The sequence below is a fragment of the Paracoccidioides lutzii genome, assembly GCF_000150705.2.
Source record: "Paracoccidioides lutzii Pb01 unplaced genomic scaffold supercont2.10, whole genome shotgun sequence".
NCBI lineage: Eukaryota > Fungi > Ascomycota > Eurotiomycetes > Onygenales > Ajellomycetaceae > Paracoccidioides > Paracoccidioides lutzii.
The window spans coordinates 577,786-600,897 of NW_015440956.1; the positions used below are offsets into that span (position 1 = coordinate 577,786).

General features: G+C 36.3%; 6 protein-coding genes across 6 annotated transcripts; 4 read left to right on the forward strand and 2 right to left on the reverse strand.

The window, feature by feature from the left end:
* Positions 1 to 139: 139 nt before the first annotated feature.
* Positions 140 to 2,656, forward strand: PAAG_04193 (cysteinyl-tRNA synthetase; the record flags this gene model as incomplete). The annotated part of the gene is made up of 2 exons (XM_015845203.1): positions 140 to 439; positions 530 to 2,656. 2 exons carry the CDS (start codon positions 140 to 142, stop codon positions 2,654 to 2,656), a joined length of 2,427 nt encoding a protein of 808 aa, XP_015699429.1.
* Positions 2,657 to 5,670: 3,014 nt separating this feature from the next.
* PAAG_04194 (meiotic recombination protein spo11) lies at positions 5,671 to 7,286 on the forward strand (the record flags this gene model as incomplete). Its single annotated transcript, XM_002793876.1, has 6 exons — positions 5,671 to 5,953; positions 6,084 to 6,259; positions 6,335 to 6,424; positions 6,471 to 6,551; positions 6,629 to 6,700; positions 6,792 to 7,286. 6 exons carry the CDS (start codon positions 5,671 to 5,673, stop codon positions 7,284 to 7,286), a joined length of 1,197 nt encoding a protein of 398 aa, XP_002793922.1.
* Positions 7,287 to 7,661: 375 nt separating this feature from the next.
* PAAG_04195 (ubiquitin-conjugating enzyme) lies at positions 7,662 to 8,310 on the reverse strand (the record flags this gene model as incomplete). Its single annotated transcript, XM_002793877.2, has 2 exons — positions 7,662 to 7,915; positions 8,061 to 8,310. 2 exons carry the CDS (start codon positions 8,308 to 8,310, stop codon positions 7,662 to 7,664), a joined length of 504 nt encoding a protein of 167 aa, XP_002793923.1.
* Positions 8,311 to 10,228: 1,918 nt separating this feature from the next.
* On the forward strand, positions 10,229 to 12,613 carry PAAG_04196 (lanosterol synthase; the record flags this gene model as incomplete). The annotated part of the gene is made up of 4 exons (XM_002793878.2): positions 10,229 to 10,417; positions 10,483 to 10,946; positions 11,008 to 12,450; positions 12,523 to 12,613. 4 exons carry the CDS (start codon positions 10,229 to 10,231, stop codon positions 12,611 to 12,613), a joined length of 2,187 nt encoding a protein of 728 aa, XP_002793924.1.
* Positions 12,614 to 13,096: 483 nt separating this feature from the next.
* Positions 13,097 to 14,589, forward strand: PAAG_04197 (hypothetical protein; the record flags this gene model as incomplete). The annotated part of the gene is made up of 2 exons (XM_002793879.1): positions 13,097 to 13,906; positions 13,966 to 14,589. The coding sequence occupies 2 exons, from the start codon at positions 13,097 to 13,099 to the stop codon at positions 14,587 to 14,589; spliced, it is 1,434 nt and encodes a 477-aa protein (XP_002793925.1).
* Positions 14,590 to 16,407: 1,818 nt separating this feature from the next.
* PAAG_04198 (PQ loop repeat protein) lies at positions 16,408 to 17,775 on the reverse strand (the record flags this gene model as incomplete). Its single annotated transcript, XM_015845204.1, has 2 exons — positions 16,408 to 17,581; positions 17,717 to 17,775. 2 exons carry the CDS (start codon positions 17,773 to 17,775, stop codon positions 16,408 to 16,410), a joined length of 1,233 nt encoding a protein of 410 aa, XP_015699430.1.
* Between the last annotated feature and the right edge of the window lie 5,337 nt (positions 17,776 to 23,112).

The following is a 23,112-nucleotide window of genomic DNA, read 5'->3' on the forward strand; positions in this document are numbered from 1 at the left end:
CCTTATAATCTGCGTCTTTGCGCGCCTCTCATTTATGAACATCTTCTTTCGCAGAACTTTCTTTTCCAGCTACTTTGACTTGGCCCAGCAGCGCTCTAGAGCTCCCCGTCTCAACATCTCCGCAGTTAGAGTCACCGCCATGTCGACTACCCGCCAGCAACCGCCCTGGAACCAGCCTCAGCCGCATGCCGAATCTGCATCCCGTCTGCCTCCATTGAAGATTTACAACTCCCTAACTAGATCAAAAGTCCCGTTCGTTCCCCTTGACCCTAGCGGCCGCAAGGTTACCTGGTATGCTTGCGGTCCAACAGTCTACGACGATGCACATCTTGGCCATGCCAGAAACTATGTCAGCAATGATATCCTCCGGCGGATAATGCGTGACTATTTCAATTTTGATGTTCAATTCATTATGAATATTACGGATGTGGATGACAAGGTGCGTGGGAAATTCAGCCCATGCTTTTGGAGTCTGGCGCATGGGCTGATTTATGTTCCCGGTCGTGTACGTGTAAGCTTTGTGTATTAGATTATATCAAGAGGACGACAGCAACATTTTTTCACTGAATATGTGAATTCACACCCGTCAATTGATGACGACGTTATTTCAACCGTTCGTGCAGCATTTGCAGCTTACTTGGAGAAAAAACTCCCACTACTGGAGGCTGGACTCACCCCGGAGCGCTATAGTGACGAGGTAGAAAAAGTTTACGCGGCCATCCTGAATGGTGGAGCTCTTGATGGCAGTGGAAAGCCTGGAGATGATGAAGCGAAAATAAAAATGCACATCAAGACTGCGGCTTCCGCAGCTAATGTGCTCTCAACAATCGCTACCTCAAAAGAAAGTATCCTCAGCGAGACTTTCTATAAGAATGTCCAGGATGTACTTCTTGAACACCTGGATTCCCTTTATGGATCATCGATACGCGGAGAGGATCGTTCAATTTTCACCAAGTTGACGAAAACGTACGAGGATCGCTTTATGAAGGATATTCGCGATCTAAATGTCTTAGATCCTGATGCCGTTACTAGAGTAACAGAGTACATGCCCGAGATCGTACAATTCGTGGAGAGAATAGTTCAGCATAAATTTGCCTATGTAACCTCCGATGGCTCCGTTTATTTTGATATTACCGCATTTGAGGCTTCAGGGAACAGTTATGCCAGATTGGAACCGTGGAATCGGAATGATACTAAACTTCAGGCTGAGGGAGAAGGTGCCTTGATAAATAGGACAACAGAGAAGCGATCACCAGCAGATTTTGCCTTGTGGAAGGCATCAAAAGCTGGTGAGCCTAGCTGGCCTAGTCCATGGGGTGATGGTCGCCCTGGTTGGCACATTGAATGTTCAGCCATGGCATCTGCCAAGCTTGGTAAACAGATGGACATCCATTCTGGTGGAATTGACTTGGCGTTTCCACATCATGACAACGAGTTGGCTCAAAGTGAAGCTTATTGGCATGAAAACTGCGCCCATGATCATTGGGTCAACTACTTCCTTCATATGGGCCACTTATCCATTCAGGGATCGAAAATGTCAAAATCACTCAAGAACTTCACTACCATCCGAGAAGCCCTTGACAAAGGAGATTGGACCCCAAGAAGCCTTCGTATTGTTTTCCTGCTAGGTGGATGGAAGGATGGAATTGAAATAACCGAGGATCTCGTCAAGGCTGGAAATGCCTGGGAGGAGAAAGCTAATAATTTCTTCATCAATGCTAGAGACTCAGTTGCACAGACAAACAGTGATGCAGGCTCAACGGATGACACTCTAGCGACTGCACTTAAATCTGCCCAAGATGCCGTCTATCAAAACTTGTGCGATTCATTTAACACCGCTGGAGCTATGTATGCGATTTCAGAACTTATCTCTAAGTACAACATCTCCAATAAATCCACGTTACCGGTCAAGGATGTCCAGGAAGCCGCGGTATGGGTCACATCGATGGTCAACATATTCGGTCTCAACGGTAGCGCGTTACCTGTTATAGCTGAAATCGGCTGGTCAGGTATCGATATCCCCGATGCTTCAAAACCGTATCTCTATCCACTGTCCACGATGCGAGATTCACTTCGAGAAGCTGCCAGAGCGAAATCAGGCATATCAGAGGAGGCGATAAAATCGATCGTTGAAAAGGGAACTGCAGTAGTTAAACAAACGTTAGACGTACCCGAGGAAGCGGAAGTATACAAAAACCTCCTTTCGGACTTCTGCACAAAAATCTCCTCTCTCAAACAAACCGACTCTGTTTCAAAGGAAATCCTTTCCCTTTGCGATCGCGTTCGTGACATAGACTTGTTTGATCTTGGCATCTACCTGGAAGACCGTGATAATCAGCCAGCCCTTGTTCGTCCCGTCACCAGAGAACTCATCCAAGCACGGGAGGAGAAGGCCGCCAGGGCCCACCAAAAGCAGATCGAGAGGGAAAATAAAGAAAAAGAGTCACTTAAGAGGGCTGAGAGAGGTAAAATCAGCCACCTGGACATGTTCAGGACCAATGAATATAGTGCGTGGGATGACGATGGTATTCCCACCAAAGATGCGGCTGGAGAGGAGGTTACTAAAAGCAGAAGTAAAAAACTGAAGAAGGATTGGGAACGACAGAAAAAGGCACATGAAGCGTGGTTGGCAAGCAATCGGGGAAATTTCTCATGAATAAAAGCTCCAGTTTCTTGTTTTTTGTTTTATTATTATCTATTTGATAATGAAACCATTTTATCTTTTTGAGAACTTTTTTTTTTGGCTGTTGGTATATTATTATTATTATTTCTTTTTTGTTGACACTTTTTCGACAGACTTTGCAAAGGAGGAGATTGGACCCTTCGGTCACGATCCGACACTGACGTGAATATTCGATCATACGTCGTATAGCAACCTTGTACAGTGAACTTATTAAGTCCTCCCCAAAGGAGGATTCGCAATTTAATGCATCCCACGCGTTCCAACAGACAACAACTAGCCTGGCGATATTACGAAAAGGAGCAGCACTATTATTGATGTGCTCAGTCAGAGTGACAAGGCAGGGGGATGTCCAATTTTCTTATTCAATTAGGACTAGGTGACGATACACAGGTTTTTATCACAGAGAAGAATGAGAAAACGTTGGCTTTGTTGAATGAGTGGAGGGATGCGGGAACCGGGACGAGTCATGACGATGTCATATGAGGTGTTTTCTTTCTTTTAGTTAGCTATAGTTAACTGTTTTGTGCTTTGCTTTGGGGTGTGTCATGAAATCTCCCAAAAAATATGTGGGTAATGAAGAGTTGGGGCCACCCTATAAGTTTCTACAATATTTAATTATGGGGCCATACTGAAGTCCAGGACTTCCGTTTGCCACAACTTCTATCTCAGTACTTCTCTGAGAAACAGGCTGGTGCCCAGCTAAAACCTGGTTGAAATGAATACATGATCAGCTAGCTGTTCGCACAGCTACAGCTGATTCCCTGCACCCTCGGAGTCAGAGATGGTATACCTCCAGCTTCAAATGAATTAGAAAAAATGTCAAGATTGCTATCACACCCAGTTTAATGTCCATACCTTCATGTGACACCTGTGGCATAACAAACAGAGAGAAAAAATCACTGGAAATTGAGGCATTTGACCAAGCCGCAGGTCCGGTCCAGCAGCTTTTAGAAACTGACTTCAGAACACTGTCTCTTCTTTTGATCTTATCACATACACTGATGACTTCAAATACAGCACAGAAGTTGATGATGAAGAATATTGTCTATATTGAGAACAAACTCACTTCTTGAAACAAGAAAAGCTATCTGTTAGTCATACTGCTAAGATCTTTGATACTGAAATATTTGCAGCAATAGCAATTAAAAGAGTACTACGTCATTTTTTTGCTATGTATGCATAGTATATCATAGTGACTTTAGATAATGAGAAAACTGCGATAAAACTTCACATAGATATACTCACATAAACATTGTCTGCTGTCTTTACTAAGTTCAATAAGCTCTAGTTATAGATTCTGTATGAATCTGAGCTTAGACTCTACTGATTCAAAATAAGTCTCTATCTAATAAATGTTTTGATCAAGCTGAAATTTTAGATAATGAAATAGTAGATGCTGCAGTCAGTAAAACTATTTTATATAATTAAATATATTTATCATATTTTAACTCTAGTTCGGATTTAATCTTATGTTAAATTATATTAATATATTTTTATAATAATATTAAAACTTTAACAGTATATTATTATATAAACATTTTAAAATCTCAATGTCAAAAAACCTTTATTTGAGCTTATTTTAAGTAGAAGAAATCTTGATCATTTATTAATAATTAAAATAAATCATGATAACTTTACAGTTTATCACTTTTAATGAACATATAATAATATTTTATTTATCTACTTTTATAATTTAGATAAGAGTTTTAAATACTTTTTTTCTATTAAAAAAAAAAATATTAAATAACTTTAAATTTATATTTTATATTGAGAATTTAAAATAATTTAACTGATTTTTCAATATAATAAAATAGATAAATTATTTTTTATTCTAATATATCAATACTTATCTTTTTATTATTATATAGTATTATCATTAAAAATTATATAATATTTATTTTTTTTTAATATTTTTAATTATATTTTTTTTATAATTTTATTTACATTCTTTATTAGCTCTTTATATATTTCTATGAAAGTTATAGACTTTTCTTAAATATATAAGTTTTGATCATTATATCAATTAAAATCTTTAGAATAAAAATTTAATCTATACATAGATCTTTAAAGAGCTTCAGATGATTAAATACATCAAACAGTAAACTAGCTATTGCACTAATATATTTGATATTTCTACAGTGATATTATAATTATGACAGTAAATTATATTAATGCTGATCATCAGATGTTAAATTATTTATCATCATCATACATTTTAAATTCAATATTATTAAAGTTGATTTTTTAAATCTTTACTTTAAAGTATATATCAAAGCCTTAAGATTAAGAACATTAAAATGACTTTACCACTACTGAAATAGCATCATTTGAATTTGATTAAATATTTCTCGTTAAATTTATTTATTTACTATATGGTGATTTTGGTGACCGAACTCGGTGGTTTGGCCGGCTTGGGGGTGGATTACGTTATCTGGGAACTCAGCATGATTATGTAATACACTGCTTGGGTTTCCAAACGTCCACATCAACTTCCAAGCCTCATTTTATTACTTCATTCCACTTCATTCCTGACTCAGTCTATTTGTTTCGTAGGCATCACTCACTCTGCTTCTTTTCGGTAACAGAGAGTTTGAGTTCATGTGATAACTGAGTTTTTTGAAAACTCTTTCTGTGACCAGCTCAAACGCAGTTAAGCCAATTTTGCTCGTTTCCAGAGAGTACACCGTATTACCTCCCTCAGCTGGGAATCAGATATTTACTATATAATGCCCTCTCTTCCGGTCGTTTATAAGAATACCCGCAAGCATCTTAGTTTTACCTTATTTCTCTTCATTCTAGAAATCACAGGTTAATTCGTTTTCTGATACACTCAAGTCATTCTGAACCCTTATTCAGGGGCCACAATTCAACATTGGACACTACAAAAATGAGCTGGTCTTTCAATTCTCTATTCCTTCATTAATCTTTCCTTTATAACCTCAAACGACACAGCCCACTATATATGGGGCATATGCTTCTATCGTTCAATGGCTCTGGGGTCGTTAGCGTCAGCAACTCAGCCTCCTTCATCTGATCCATTCAGCGGAACTCCAGAGGATAAAGTCCGCAGCTTCATTACCAATATACTGGATTCGATCGTAAATGAATTAGCGAGAGTGGACGGAAGCCCATCAATTACTCTAAAACGGCGCTCAAAGGATGCCCGCTTCTTCTTGAATCCAGAAACAGGGTCTCTGGATTGTGACACTACTAAGCCCTCCTGCACCTATTTCTGGCCTGGCAAAACTGTGCAGGAGGGCTGGAGATTTGGTAGGACACTCCCTCCATCCTTGTTTTTCATTTGCATCTTACAACCATTCCTGATTTTTTTTTTTTTTTTTTTTTTTTCCTGTCAGTTTTCAATACGAACATGATCTCATTCTTTCATTCTATCGTCCAGCCATTCTTCTACGGATCATGGGCCATATCTCAGAGGCCATCAACGGTAACTTCATAAGCTCAAAGCGGGATATTTACTATCTTGACCCAGTATACTTCGGATCCCAGAGTGTGGTGGATCGATGCATCGACGACATTGCTTGCACAATTGGTGTGGACAGGTCAGCTTTACACGTGGTACATATTTAAACCGGATTATTTCATTGCCTCGGAAAATAGGAACTCTTTTTGCTGATTGATTCACAATACCAGGCAGCAGCAGCGAAAGGCCTTGCCGTGGGGAGATTTAACGTTACTCTTAATGATAATTCTACGATAGATGCAGACCTTCACGCTGAGGTTGTATTCCTCTGAATCGTTTACCTTCAAGTATATTAAATTTTTTTAGGGTATGCTTGTTCCTAGGGTGGAGACGGTCAAGAACGTCGATTTATCAGCTGTTCAATGGATCCTGGTTATCGAGAAAGAGGTATATGTATATCTATGCGCATCCAGCTTTCCCTCAGCTTTTGAGAGAAGTAGCTACTAACAAGTGCCACTTGCAAGGCAACATTTCGCCGCTTGGCAACTGCTAACTACCACAAAACCTCTGCTGCCGGACCAGGCATCATGATAACAGTAAGGATGACATGTTTCCTGCTTCTCAGCTCCCTTATTACCAGGTTTCTCTTTTCCTTCCAGCGGTAAATAATTCAAAACAACGGTGTAGGGGAAAGGCTACCCGGACCTTTGCACTCGAGCGTTCCTCCGCTTACTATCCCATACCCTTCCCTTGCCATCGGCATTAGGACCATCGCCATCTTCACCACCCCCCATTTACATGTTCGTCGACAGTGACCCGGACGGCATGGCCATCATGTCCACCTATAAATACGGTTCAAAGGCGCAGGCTCATGAAAACAACAATCTCACCGTCAGCGACATCCAATGGTTTGGTCTGCAATCTTCCGAAGTTGTACCCAAGCGAGATGCACACACACAGGACGATGACGTTCTAATACCGCTGACTTTGCGGGACAGAAAGAAAGCGCAAGATATGCTGGCGCGAAACCCTGTTTTCGCAGAGGATGGGCCGGAGCCGGCGTGGAGGGCGGAGTTGCAGCACATGCTTATGTCGAATGTCAAGGCGGAGATCGAGGTGCTGTATGAGAGGGAGGAAGGAGTAGAGAAGTGGCTGGATCTGAAGTTGAGAAAGCTTATTTGAGGTAGTTCTCTAAGTGCTAGAGTGTTCTGAGCCTTTGTGATTCGACAGGAGTGCAAGGTACTGTGAGACTCACAACAGAAACAGAAAACGATATAATTACACGCGAAAAAACCAGTTTAATCATATCCATTTTAAAATAATAAAAGATATTCATAGAACTCCAGCCCCGCTTAAACAAAAAGAAAAAGAGCTCAATCAATCTGTCTATCAACAAAAGATGAAAAATAAAAAATAAAAATAATAAATAAAAAATAAAAAATAAAAAATAAAAATAAAAATAATGGTCCCTCCCCTCGCAAAAGGTGATTGCAAAGAAGCGCCCCATTATCCCATGTCATATGCAAGCATCCCATTTCTTCCATAACACATCAAAAATCAAAGACCCAAGCTCCTCCTCACCTCCCCCCGAACCCTTCTCTCATACTCTTCCCTCTGATCCCTCCACATCTTAGCCGCCTCCAGATTCGCCGGGCTCTCATCATTCGGTTCCGCAAGCATACTCATAACTGAAATGAGAATCTTTTCAACAGACTGGATGGGGCTCCAGCGCTCCGAGGCGTGCTCGTAGTGGTTTGGGTCGTCACCGGGGGGGTGGAGGATGGAGATGCAAACGGTACCGTTGGGGTATACTGTGGTGCCATAACAAGGAAGGAGGAAAAGTAGTCAGTCACTTGCACTTTTTGAGCAAAATAAAGGAGGGAATGCATCCGTCCATCTCCCAACTAGATGGAAAAGTGCATTATTTTGCTTTTTAGTGGGCGGAGTTGCACATACCGTTCGGATGCCAGACACCGCCGCCCAGAAACCTCATCATGGGCGGGCTAAGTGGATAATCTCTGGGAAACTTGAGTTCAGCAGCAAAGACACCGTTTTCAAAGGGTGTGCCCTCGGGGCCCTGGATTAACGCTTCCCACAGGAACAAGTCATCTTCGCTGATAGGGCCGGCAGTGATGCCGTCCGGGGGATTTGTGCAAAGGAGCTTGTATTCGTGGAAGAGGCGCTTTTGTGCGACGGAGGTTGCCATCGCGAGTTATTTTCTGTGGTTTCTGAGGGTTCGCAGTTGAAGGACAGGATTCGTTCAGCGATGTGATATGCGGTGGCGCGTTGTTTTGTCTGGGTTTGTAACTGAAGATGAGAAGCTTCAACTCCATGCTATTAATAAGTTGTCAATGTGCATGTTACAACTTGTTACCCCTTGGTCTGTGCGTGAGCTGATTACATAAGGTAACGCATCTTGAGTTTGATGAAATAACTATAGTTTCAATCTGAGCTTTAACCTGCATATTAATCTACTGAACACGCCCATGATCTTCCTGTATAGATAGAATAGTATCCTGATCTAGATTAACATATCTTCTTTTTTTTTTTTTTTGTGTCTTTTCATTCTCTGCTATAGAATCTTAATTTCTTAATAAAGAAGAAAATTTATATTCATAATCATCTATATAAGATATTAAAGATAAGATATTAAGCTATTAAATAATTATTTTTTTGTAAATATTTAATAATTTTTAGAAAAAATTTACTATTTAATAACATTTATTATTTAATGATAAAATATATTAATTAATTAATATAATTTATAAATAAATTAATTATAAATAAATTTATTTTATAAAATTTAATTTAAATTTTTATATTCAATAATTATTTATTTATTATTATTATTTTTTTTTAAATTTATTAATAAATATTAAAACTATTAAGTATAATTTTTTATTATTTTAATTTTTTTATTAATTAATTTTAATTAAATTAAATATATATAAATATAAATTTTATAATATATTTATTTAATTACTATATTATTTTTAAATAAAATTATACTATAATTAAATATATATTATAATTATTAATTATATTTTAATTAAAAAATAATAAATTTATTTTTATTTTAAAATTAATATATTTTACTTTTTAAAAAAGTTATTAAAAATTGAGATTATTTTATTGTATTAATTTTTTTTTATAAAAATTATTATATTTTTAAATATTTTTTATCAATTTAAAAAATTTTTAAATATAATTTTAAAATTTTTATATAAAAATTATTTATAATTATATATATATTTCAATTTTTAACTTTTTATAATATTAAATAAATTTTTAAATTTAATATTTCTTAATTAAAGATAATAAATTAAATATTATATATATTTTCAGTAGCTGAATAATTATATCTCATATGCTTGCAATTCAGAAGAATAGATCTCTCTCATTTATAAATATTATTCATCAAATTCTTCAATTAAGGTCAGCTTTTGATTGTCTTGTTACGAATTCATGTATGTGATTTGAGTGTACAGTTTATGGAATAGACTTGAGAAAGCAACATTGACAGCTGCTTGCATGCTTGAAAATTGCTTGGTTTTATAAGCTCCAATGGCTAAAAGAAGTCTTCCTTCCTGGTTGAAAGCTTGATCTTTTGATTTGATGGGCATATTGAATGATTTGATGGATTCATGTGATTGGAATGGAACAGTTTTCCGGTAGGCGATCGCTTACGTTAACTAAGTTAAGTATTAACTTCCAGATTCCAAATATCAGAGTCTTGATCGCTTTGAATCTTTTACTTGATCGAATTAGATCTCGATACAGATTCCAAATGACTTCGTCGGCTGTTTGTTCATATCTTCATTAAAAAATAAGGAGTTGGGATACCAGCTTGTGCATCCACATTCTCATCTACCTCTTAAGCTAGGTACCTAGGTAAGTGAATCAAGCTAACAATCAAGCGATCTCTGTTACTTGTCCATTCAACATTCAAGGAATGGATTCCCTGCAGTAGTGGCGACGCCGACTTGCAATATTTAGGCATCTCTTAAATAAATATCAGTCTGGGGGTCGACAGAGTAGTGCGCCTTTTTCTCCAACACTGTTTCTATAGACAGCTCTTTCTCTGTTCCTATGGGAGAAGAATATCGCCCACTGTCGCTGCAAATATGTTGAAGAATACATCCCCAATCAATGGCAACAACCGTACCCTCGAGACTGACGAAAAGACCGACTATTCAAGATGGCGATTGCGGGATGACCGTGGCCGACAAACCTGGCACTATCTCAAGACTGACGAGGAATTGAAAACATGGCCGCAGACCGTTGCTGACAAGTATCATCTTGGGCTCCCTACTGTCTGTAATACCGTTTATTCTCCTCTATATACATACATTGGGGCATACTGATGGATCTTGAATAGGGGCTTCCTGAGCTCCCTCCCCCCAAGAAACCGCTGGACGCAGCATCCAATGCCCTCTCTTTCTTCTCAAAACTTCAACTCGAGCCTGGCAATTGGGCCTGTGAATATGGCGGCCCAATGTTCCTTCTCCCGGGCTTGATCGTTACCTGGTACGTTACAGGCACTCCAATACTCCCTGAATATGCGATAGAGATCAAGCGGTACTTGTTCGCGCGGCAACACCCGGAAGATGGAGGCTGGGGTTTGCATATCGAGGGTCACAGCTCTGTGTTTGGCACCTCCATGAACTACACTGCTTTACGCATCCTGGGTGCAAGCGCGGAGGACCCTAGAATGGTGAAGGCTCGTGGTATGCTGCACAAACTTGGTGGTGCCTTGTATGCTCCCCATTGGGCAAAATTTTGGCTTAGTGTCCTGGGAGTGATGGGGTGGGAAGCTGTTAACCCTGTTCCACCAGAACTTTGGTGAGTTTCCATATTAACCCTCATACCCATCAACATATTTTCTTGGCTAACTTTTTATTAGGCTTCTTCCAGACTGGGTCCCCTTTGCTCCCTGGAGATGGTGGATACATATGCGTCAAGTTTTCCTTCCTATGACGTACATATATTCGAAGAAATTTAGCCACCCACCCGACGATTTTACTCGACAACTCCGGGAAGAGATTTACACTCAATCATTTGAGTCGATTAATTTTGCTTCTCATCGTGGCGCTATAGCTGATGCCGATAACTATTACCCAAAACACTGGCTTTTGAACCTTCTTTTTTGGTTGATTGCAAATATCTGGAATGTCCTTCGATGGCCATCCTTGGTCAAACGCGCAGAAGACTGGGTGTGGGAGTTGATAACAATGGAAGATCAAAACACGGATTATGCTGGTCTAGGACCGGTGAATGCGCCAATGAACACTCTTAGCTGTTTTATCCATGATGGACCGGGTAGTTACACTGTTCGTCGACATCTGGACCGGTTGCACGACTACATGTGGATGAAAAACGAAGGCATGCTTATGAACGGCACCAATGGAGTACAAGTCTGGGATACGGCATTCATTATTCAGGCAATCGATGTTGCTGGTTTTGTTGATGATCCAAAATGGCGTCCTATGCTTCTCAAGGCTCTAGAGTTCTTGGAGGACCACCAGATGCGAGAAAATGTACCTCAACAAGAGCGCTGCTACCGCCATAGGACGAAAGGTGCCTGGCCGTTTAGCAATAAAACGCAGGGATACACCGTCAGCGACTGCACCGCGGAAGGTCTTCGGGCCGCACTGCTGCTTCAGAAAGTCCACGGGTTTCCCCAGTTAATATCCGACGAAAGATTGAAAGATGCGGTCGATACTCTAATTTCTATGCAGAATAAATCGGGAGGTTTTTCAGAGTATGAAAATACTCGGGGTTCTTCTTATCTGGAGTGGCTCAACGCTGCAGAGGTCTTTGGTGGCATCATGATTGGATACGATTATCCTGAGTGTACAACCGCTGCCCTTACTGCTCTATCCTTCTTCAGCAAGTTCTTCCCGGATTATCGTACAAAGGAAATCGAGGAAGTAAAACTCAAAGCAGTAGAATATATTCGCCGCGTACAGCGCCCTGATGGGAGCTGGTATGGAAGCTGGGGTGTCTGTTTCACCTACGCTGCCATGTTTGCACTGGAAAGTCTTGCCCATGTTGGCGAAACATACGAGACTAGCGAACTGGTTCGCCGTGGTTGCCAATTCCTAGTTGACAAACAAATGGAAGACGGTGGCTGGGGGGAGTCGTATCTCAGCTCCGAGCAGAAGGTGTACACGCACTATGAAACATCGCAGGTTGTGCAGACTTCCTGGGCCTGTCTTGCGCTGATGGACGCCGGATATCCGAACAAGGAAGTCCTTAAGAATGCAATGAAGCTGTTGATGACAAAACAGCAAGCAAATGGAGAGTGGCTTCAAAATGGAATCGAGGGCGTGTTTAACCAGTCATGGTATGAAATGCTTTTGGCAGTCCCAATTTAACTGCCATGAAGATAAATGCTAATTTACCTTTCCTATTCTAGCATGATATCCTACCCCAACTACAAGCTCTACTGGCCAATTCGAGCCCTGGGACTCTACGCTAGAAAGTTTGGCAATGAGGAAATTCTGTAACAGCGCGATGCGAGACCCTAGATCTGGAAGCTATCCATTTCCAGCTGCAACTGATAATGTAAATTGCCTAATTTGTTTTCACCGCTGCTTGCAACAGAGTATGAATTATACTGGATAGATGCCCATACATCAGTATAAATTAATCATCCAATTCAAGTGGTCAAGCGGTTCCCATGCTCTTCTATTCCCTCATTTTGAAGCTTGTCTCCTGTAGAATCGACGTCACGTGAATAATAACGTGGCCCAAACACAGGGATCTCTCAAAACCCAGGCCAAACTTAGGGATGATCAATGGATGCAACTACATCCACTTGTGATATTAACAAACCTCTGAAATCTCACCACATCATTCTTCAAATCATCAAATGAAGCACTAATAGTCGCCTCTTCTACCACTAGCACCTCTTTAAAATAGATCGTCACCTTCATTAATTTGACTAACCCCCAAACCACTATCTAGAGGAGAGCTCAGTAAAGCTCAGAATGGACGAAGCCCAACGTGGCGCAAAGGCTCTTTCTGCTTCCAACTTCCCAGCCGCGATTGAGCACTACACTCGTGCCCTCGCTATCAACCCGCATGCCACAGATTACTACATCAAACGGTCAACAGCCTATTCGCGCCTGCGCCCAGCCGACGGGGGTCCCAACAGCCAAGCAGCCCTTCACGATGCCGAAATGGCCGTGGCACTCGGTTTGAAGCGTGCAAGACGGGAACAGATCCTGTCCAGCCAAATGCGTCGGGCTATCGTGCTCTACCATTTAGAGAGATATGGGGATGCAGATTTCCTGTTTAAACTCGTGAGGGGTAAAGTTGGCCCTGCTGTGCAGAATACTGTAAGGTCTGCGATGACGAATAACAATGGCAGTACTGCTACTGCGAAGGCGAATCGGGAGCTGGATATTTGGGAGATGAAGGTGGCGAAGTGGGTAAAAACATTGAGAAAGGATGACGAGAGGATGCAGGTTACTGTTAAGGAATACCCTGATATCAAGGTACCAGAGGCAGCAGAGTTGAAGGAGATTTTTCGTAAACAATTAGCTGCGGTTGACGTGGGTGAGAAGAAGGGGTCTGTGGATAAAGGGAAGGATGCATCTGGGCAAGACAATGGGCAACCATCTGCTACACCCGCGAAACAAGAGCAGTCTGATTCTCCGCCAACAGTTGCCCCACAAGCTCCTCTCACGAACAAGGTGCGGCATGAGTGGTACCAGACAGCAGACACGGTGGTTATAACATTGTACGTGAAGGGTGTTCCTAAGGAGAAGGCGGATATTGATATCCAGGAAGACTCGGTATGATACCCCTCCCATTTCCTCATAGACATTGATGTTATGGCTAATAACTATGTAAGCTCTCTATAACTTTCCCCTTGGCCTCCGGATCGGACTTCTCCTTCAACCTTGAACCACTATTCGCACCTGTTGACTCCGCTATCTCCAAAACGTCTGTGATGTCAACAAAAATTGAAGTTGTTCTCCGCAAGAAACAGTCAGGTCTAAAATGGGGAGGACTAAAGGGCACACACCGACAAGCAAATCCCACGGGAGCAAATAACGCCGCCCCTCCAATAACACCAACCTCTATACTGTCATCACAGCCCAGCACGTTACTACCTACGGGGGGTGTGCCATCATATCCTACTTCATCCCGCACTGGTCTTAAAGATTGGGATAAAGTGGCATCCTCCCTAACTAAGAAGAAAGAGAAAAAGAAGAGTTCTGCTAAAGGCAAAGAGAAGGAAGCTGCTGGTTCTGATGACGACAGTGATGACGAAGGACTCCAATCCGATGACTCAGACTATGGTACTGGTGATCCCGTTGATTCTTTCTTCAAAAAGCTGTACGCTAACGCAGACCCTGATACGCGCCGGGCTATGGTGAAGAGCTATTATGAGAGCGAGGGAACGGCATTGAGCACGAATTGGAGTGAGGTGTCAAAGGGGAAGGTGGAGCCCAAGCCTCCATCGGACGATTGATTTGTTTCGGATGGCTGTCTTATTCTTCAATATAGGATTTTTACCAAGCAATGAGTTATATCATCCCCCCTACTCCGGAACTACAGGAGATGGGTCGGGATATATCTCGCCGTGCCGGGTTGTTACTTTCCAGTTGTAGGGCTAACTCCCTCAGCCCGGACTCTAGTAAGACAATGAAATAGAATGAATGTCATGATTAATATGGATTTAATGGCTTCTGGCGAATGAAGTCTGTGATTTCCTTTTTTCAGTTTAGCCTCTTGTTATTCCTGATCACAACTTGAGCAAATTTCTATTTGCGGAATTTGATCAAGTGAGATGTTTGATATACTGAACAATTTTAGAAACAGAAACTTAGTTTAGTATTATAATAAGATCTTCAATTTTTGTGCTTATTCAGTCTCTAGAATTCAGGTTTGTTTGAATCTATTAGTTTCATCTAAGAAAAATCTCACAAGTTAAATCAATATCATTTAAAAAAGAAAAAAGGTAATATGAATAGTAATTATGCTAGACCTGTGAGGGCGTAGAACGGGCTCCGTCCAGACTCCTCGACAGCGTAAGGCCACTGGGCTGAGTTAATCAGTAATCGCAACTGCCTAGCAACGGCAGAGCAACCTACCCCACAATTACCCCGCAAATGAATACCCCGTAAACGTGGGAACCGCCTAGCAACGGTGCTAAGAAAAGGGGCAACTGCGCTAAAGGAAAGGGGTATATAAACAGAGCCTTCCCCGAACCCGTCTTCTAGAAACCATCTTAGTATTTCGTCCAGATAGCTTACCTAGCTGGCAATCGAACACTGGTTTCACCTGCGCCTAGATTGAAGCCGTGACAAGACCCTTCCATCACATTATATTTCATCATATAGTTTCATGATTAGCAATTTTTGCAATTGATCAAGCTTGTCATTCTGTAAGATTATAAAATCTGTTTCACATTTAAACATAGTCAATTTGAAAGTTATTTTGTCACAATCAATCTGCTTGCTTTATTTGAATAATATCATTTTATTTAAAATATTTTTTGTATATTAAAATATTTATATTATGTATTTAATAAAGTTTTTAATATAATTTTAATTTTTTAATATTTTAATTTAATAATAATAATAATAATAATAATAATTTTAAATCAATATTTTATAATTTCCCAGTAATTGTATTTAGTTTATTCATGAATATTATATCTAAAATAGTAGTATTAAAGCTCTATATAGTGATTAACTAGTTTCAAATCTCAGTTTTTCTCAAGTCTTAAGAAGTTTTGTTCAAATTTTAAGATTAAAGAAAATAATTCATCACATTTTTTATAAATATTAACCTGAGAGAAATTTTTTATTTTATTTAGATTTAGAATTCATTTAACAAATTTATTCATTTTAATCTAAGTCAATTCTATAAATGTTAAGTAAATTCACTTATACAGTTCAGTCATTAAGTATATAAGTAAAAGTTAAGTGAGAAATTTCAAGATAAATATGCAGCTTCAGAAATTGAAGATATTTCTTGCTTTTTAATACATTTATTATGAATTCAAGTCTTCTCTCTCTCTCTCTCTCTAGAGAAAATTTAAAACCTTTTATTATGAATTGATGGCATGTTTGCGCGTTAAAGTGGATCAGTTAAGAGGAATTTGAGATGGATGTTACTCAGTGGGGAATTACATTAGTTATGTCACAGTTATATTCCTGAAAATGCTTCCAGCCTTCTAACAGTCATATTTTTCCGTAATGAATCAGTTCCTGTATCGTCTCAGTTCACTGCTCCTCCCTTAACCTCTTTTCAGTATACATCTCCTAAAAACTCTTCTCTTGTCTCATTCTTCCTCCTCCTCGTAATCGCCGTTCGCGTCCTTTTCCTTATATAAAATAAATTGTACAAAGATCGCTAGGTCCAAAATAAGTGTGCCCAAACTCCCCAACAGCCACGATGCATTCACCAAAATATACCTAGCATAAATTCTCCTCTGCTCACCCGGCCGGCAAATGCCATGTTTTCCTTTGCACCGCGGCAAATATGCAAATATCGACAATATATACGTCAAGTTCCCCACGCACGCGAATAGGAAGAAAAGTAACGAAACCCCTTCAGTACTTTTCCTCTTGTAGTTCAGTAAGAGCTGCGGAATCCGACTGCCCAAATACAGCGCTGCGCAAAGGTAGCCAAATATTTGGCCCAATGGGTCCAGCTTCAGAGAGTCACTATCAGATGGCAGTCGGTCTTTGCGCATGCTCCGCGACGAGCCTGAGCTGACGTACCAGCCTAACACACCTGCAGCACAAACGAGGGCAACACTGAAGATGTTAAAGGCAACAACTTGTATGGTGGAGGTATGCTGGTGGGGTTGTGCTTGGGGTGCAGCGGTGGTGTTGCTGGCGGCAATCGGGGTCTGTTTACCAGGATCCAATAGCGGCACTGTCGGGGACAAATGGGTGCCATCCAATGTGGAGTTTTGTTGGCAAAGTAAAAAGGTTGATTGGTGGCGATGGAGGTGGTCATGGAGGTGATGAAATCCTAGTTCCCGCTCTTGTTCGTGTTCAGGGCCATGTTCACCTCCACGTTCGTCCTCAGGTCCATGAGCCGTTAAATGTCCGGTTTCGGGAATTCGATGGTTGCCGTTGGCCAGCAAGGGAGAATGCGCCGATGGCTGACCATGAGCACATGGATTATCCACCTCTTCCTCTCCCCTCCCAAAAACACCTGAAAATGTGCTGCCAACATCGTTGCATTTTGTGCGCTTGTCAGAGATAGTAAATCCCCTGTAATAGAAACATTGAGAAAGTAGGGCTATATCAGCTAATGTATAGTACACAGCTAGGATTATCATTGTTGGCAGGACCCCCTGAAGGACTGCCCCGAGAATATTGAATATATCGCCTGCCAGCCATACCACAAGGAAGAGGAGGGAAAGGCCATCTGCTGATCCTCGACGGAAATTTTCGATGATCTGGGGCGAGAAAACAACCACCCAGCAAGCGATTGAAATGGAGCTGTTGGTGCATTAAAGTGCCTTTGTTAGCCAGCGATCGATTTAATCCAGTTTCAAGAGCGAGCAAGGGTATGCGCAAAATGAGATGGTGACGGGTAGAAAGGTATAAGAAAGCTGCCGGAGATCGAATCCATACCCAAATATTCCACTCAATGTCTCAATATCCAAATATCCAGTTGATGATGGAGGAAACATGACGCGTTATGGACCTTTGTCATGCGCAACCGCAGCATTTGACCGGGAAGTATTAGCATATAGATTAGGTATGTCTACGTGGAAAATGAGCACAGGCCAAAGAACTCGGTCGTTCGCAAAATTATTCCATTGAAGACGTGATTGGGATAATCTCGAGGGTTTTGACATCCAATTTCCGGATTGTGCTGAATCAATTCCTCCAGATAAGTAAAATCATCGATGACGTATCCACGTGACATGTAATCTGTTCGGATGAAAGGCCAGGTAGAACGATCTATATACACCCATCGCGAACGGTGAGGGCGGCTGTCTGGGCAACGTGTGCCCAACCCCCCCCCAACACACCAACGCAAATCCTCCGTGTATCAAGAGCTGAGTGAGCTATTCTATCCTAGAACCCAACTGAAACACACTACATACAAGATTTTGATAGTCTTGACTATTTTCCATATGAAAGCTCTACAAAGTTGATAAGTCATTTAAATGTCAGTGTGCTTAAAGATTTTTGAAGACTGTCTGCTTCATGTTCACTGTGAGAATGTAATTAATGAAAATCACTTCTTCATGCAACTGTGTATCAGAATAGTGAAAATGAGAGTCAATATGCTTATTATATACTGTGATTGCTGTCACAGTGATCAGATCAATTGACTCTTTATTATTTATCTTAATTTGTAGAGAAACTACTGTTATGAAGCTTACTGTTACAGCTTCAATTTAAATGCAGATAAACAAATATTTGATTGTCAACTAGATAAACTATCTCAATGAAATACTAAGATAATCTTCAAAACAGAGATCTGAAAAAGTCTCTTCTTATATCTCTTTTCACTAGTGATTGATATATTATTACTAGATAGTTACTATAAGATACTTATTTACAAAATAGTTACTTGATCATTGCTAGACAGTTTCTGCAAAATGATTGTTAAATTATTACTATTACTCTTTTCAGACAATGTCAGTTTCTATAACTTAGTAGTCAATGCTATTTATAATATTATCACACTCATATTTAATATTATATAATAATATTTCTTCTTATACAACTTTATTAAATATTATATATTTTATTTAATTAAAACTTAAAAAATATAAAATTATTTAAATAAATATTATTTATTTAAATTTATATATAAAATTAATTAAATTAATTTAAATTAAAAGAATAAATTAAATTAAAAAAAATAATTTTATAGTTAGTATTATTAAAAATATAATTAATTATTTTTTATTATATAAAATTTTATTATTTTTATTATTAACTTTTTCTGTATTGATAAAAACTAAATATTAAATTTAATAATATATTATTTAGAACTTTAAATTAATTATTTTATATAATATAATTTTAATTAATTAACTATAAAAATTTAAAGATTATTTAAACTTGATTTAAAATTTTAAAGATAATAATTATTAAATATAAAATTTTATTTAAAAATATATATAATTTTAATAAAATTAATTTTATAATAAACTTTATACTATTATTGAAATTATTATTAATAATAAATATTATAACTAATAAAGTTTTTATAATTATAATAATATAGAATAAATAGATTTTATTCAGTTTTCTTAACAGTGTAAAATTACAGACTGAGATGATTGATAATTATAACTGTCTAGATATTGATATAGTAATTAATCTCATAATTATTTTATATATGAATAATATATAAATATGAGAAATAATATTAAGAAAAAAAAACTATATAAACAGAGTCTTTTCTGAACTTATCTCTTAGAAATTATTTTAATATTTTATTTAGATAGTTTATCTAGCTAACAACTGAATATCTATTTCATCTGCATCTAGATTGAAGTCTTGATATAATACTAAGATTAATAACTTTTTTTGTTTTTTTTAAAATAAGTTTTTTAAATAAAAATTTTTTAAGAATTCTTATTTATTTTTATTTTAAATCTCTGATAATACTGCTAAAATATTAGCAGCAGTTAAAGAATCTGACAGTTTATAAAAATCAGACTAAGATATGATTACTATAATAGAGAGAAATATGAGATCAAGAAAGCTTTTATCAAAGAAAATATTTTTGAAAATAATTGAAAAGAACTTACAATAAATATATCAAAAAATTACTAATCTCAGAAACAAAGCAAGAGAAACTCTAGATCAAATTAGAACAGAATGAGATAATCAAAAAAAAGTAAGTAAGTGAACTTGATCAGTAAGTAAACAGCTTGATAGAGAAAAATATATTTTATAGTAAATAGTAAATTCTTTAGTCTTACAAATCATACTGATAAACATTCAACAGATATAATGATTAGTCAAGCTTGATGATCTGAAGTATTTTATCAATAAAAAAGAATTAATATTTGAAAATTAACTTTTATAAATGAGATGCAAGTTAACTATTAATGCTGACTACTTTTCAACTGAAAAAAATCAAATTGTATATATAGAAAACTAAACAGATGATGAAGCAGCAATACATCTAACTTTCAAAATAAGAGAAGATTATTTTAAGAAGTTTAAGATTGTCAAGAAGGTTTTTAAATATCTGTAAAAAATATATGAGAATGTCAATAAGCTTGAGAATGCACAGATAAAATATTAATAATTGATAATGAGAAATGAGAATAATTATTATATTTTTATGATCAAGTTCTTGCATCTGACTGATGAAGCTCAGATTTAAAAGAAAGATTATAAAGTAGATTTTCTTTACAAACTATTTTTTAATATTCAATATATGATTGCAGTAGTCTATATTAGTTGTAACATCTTTCATAAAATTTAAAAGATCTGCATTTAGGCTACTTATTATCTCAAGAGCATATATAATTAAAACAATTAACAAGTAAACTGTAAAGAAACTTCTAGAACTTGAGCAAACTATGAAGAACCTTCTGCAATTTAAGTCAACTATGAAAGTATCTCTGTAAGACTGAATAATCATAAATCAACTTTATTTACATCAGTACAAATAACTGAGAATTGGAAAAGAATATGAAATGCTTCAACTGCTAAAGTAAAAATCATACAGTACAGAATTGCTCATATAAGCAAAAGACTGAACTAAGGAAAATAAATACTGTGATTGTTATCATCAAGTCAGAAAAAGATTAGGTCTGAAAAAAGTTTTCTTCTCAGATAATAATATGATTGTACTAAAGACTTTTAACATAAATAAGCTGATAAGTGAAAATTTCTTTATTATACATATCAAGATAGTTTTTAATGAATATGTTATTTCTATAAGATTATTAGTAAATTTCAGAGTAAATTGCTATATTTTTATCAAGTCAAGTTTCATATAGAAATGTATCAAATTATTGAAAATATGCTTTAAAAATGCAAAAGAAAGTCATTAAATCATGAGCTTCAATAATTAAAGAGAGATTTTAATCACAAAAGTCATCTTTTTATATTTATAAATAGATGAAAAAAAATTTATAAATATATTAATATTGATAACAGATCTAAGAAGTACTGATATAATTATAAAATAAGCTTAACTGATAAAATAAGAAATATAACTAGATATGAAGAATCAATATCTAATTTGGTTAATGTGCAGATATCAGCAGATAAGATATCAGAGAAATACACTTTAGTAATTTTAGAAAATATTCTGAAAAGATTAGTGATAAAGTCAAAGCGTCAATAGAATACAGATTACTATAATAGACTTATTAATAAGAAATTTAAACATGAAAATAATGAAAGAGATAAACAATAAAAAATAATATTTATTAAAGATAAGTTTTTTATCATTATGAGAAAAGTAAAAAGTCAGAGATCTTTATTTCAAATCTTTATAAAATATATAAAATTATTAAGAAAAAAAAAATTATTATTGAAGTAGAACTAAAGGATAAAGAACTGATTAATAAGTATATATCAGAGAACTATAAGAAATTCTGAGATATTTTCTTAGAAGTTATATTTGATAAATTATCACTCTTTTGAAAAAAAGTAAATTATAAGATTGAGTTGAAAAAAAAAGCTAATTTAAATAAAATTATTAATTATATATTATTATATTAAATAAGTCTGAAAAAGCTTGAAATGATCAAATAATATTTTAAGATTAATTTAAAAAAAAGATTTATTTTATCAGTTACTTTCTTCTTTATATTTTCAATTCTTATAGTTTATACAACAGGTAAATTAAAATTCTATATGAATTATTATCAGTTTAATATTATCTCAAAAAAGAATCAATACTTATTTTTTTTGATTAATAACCTCATAAAGTGATTAAATAAAGTTAAGTTCTTTATTAAGTTAAATATTCATCAAGACTTTTACTGAATATGCATACACTCTGATACTGAAGATTTGACTATTTTTAAAATACATTATAAAATCTATAAATATAAAGTTATACTCTTTAATCTGAGTAATAAATCAGCAATTTTTTAATACTTTATAAATTTTATCTTCTTTGACTATTTAAATCAGTTTATAACTATTTTTGTAAATGATCTATTTATTTATAATAAAATCTTGAAGAATATAAAAAGCATATTAAGAAAATATTGACTAGATTATAAGAGATGAGACTTCATATAAGTATCTCAAAGTGTAAGTTTCATGTTCAGTAAATCAAGTATCTAGAGTTTATTATTATAGATAAAGATATGAAAATTGATTTGAAAAAAATTACTGTAATCTCTCAATAAGCAATATTTAGTATAATGAAGAAAATTTAATTATTTCTAGAATTTTATAACTTTTATTAGTACTTTATCAAGAAATATAGTTAAATTATAAAATCACTGTTTAAATTTATCTGAATAAATTAATTTTTTTTAAAAAAAATAATATCTATTAATATATTTTTAAACAGATGAAAAAAGTTCTATCTGAAGCTTCAGTGCTTTATCATTATAATTCAAAACAAAAGATTTATATAGAGATAAATATTTTAGATAATGTTGTAGCTGATATTCTGTTTCAGCTGTGTAAGAACGAGCAGTGATATTCAGTTACTTTTTACTCAATTTCTATGAATAAAACTTAAAAAAACTATAAAATTAATGATAAGAAAATACTAACAATTGTAAGAGTATTGTTAAAATGATAAGCTAAGCTGAAAGATTTTCAGAGAACAGAGAGATTTAAAATTTTAACTAATTATTAAGTACTGAAGTACTTTATAATCATTAAGAATTTTAATACTTAATGAGTATATTAAGTTGAATTTCTTTCATAATTTCACTTTTTGATTCAGTATCAACCTGGATGTTAAAATATACTAACAGATATTTTAAGCAGATTAGAGATATAGAAAGATAATAAAAGTATTTAAATATAACTATTTCTCAATTCAAAGAGATTAGATTAATAAATTATCAAAA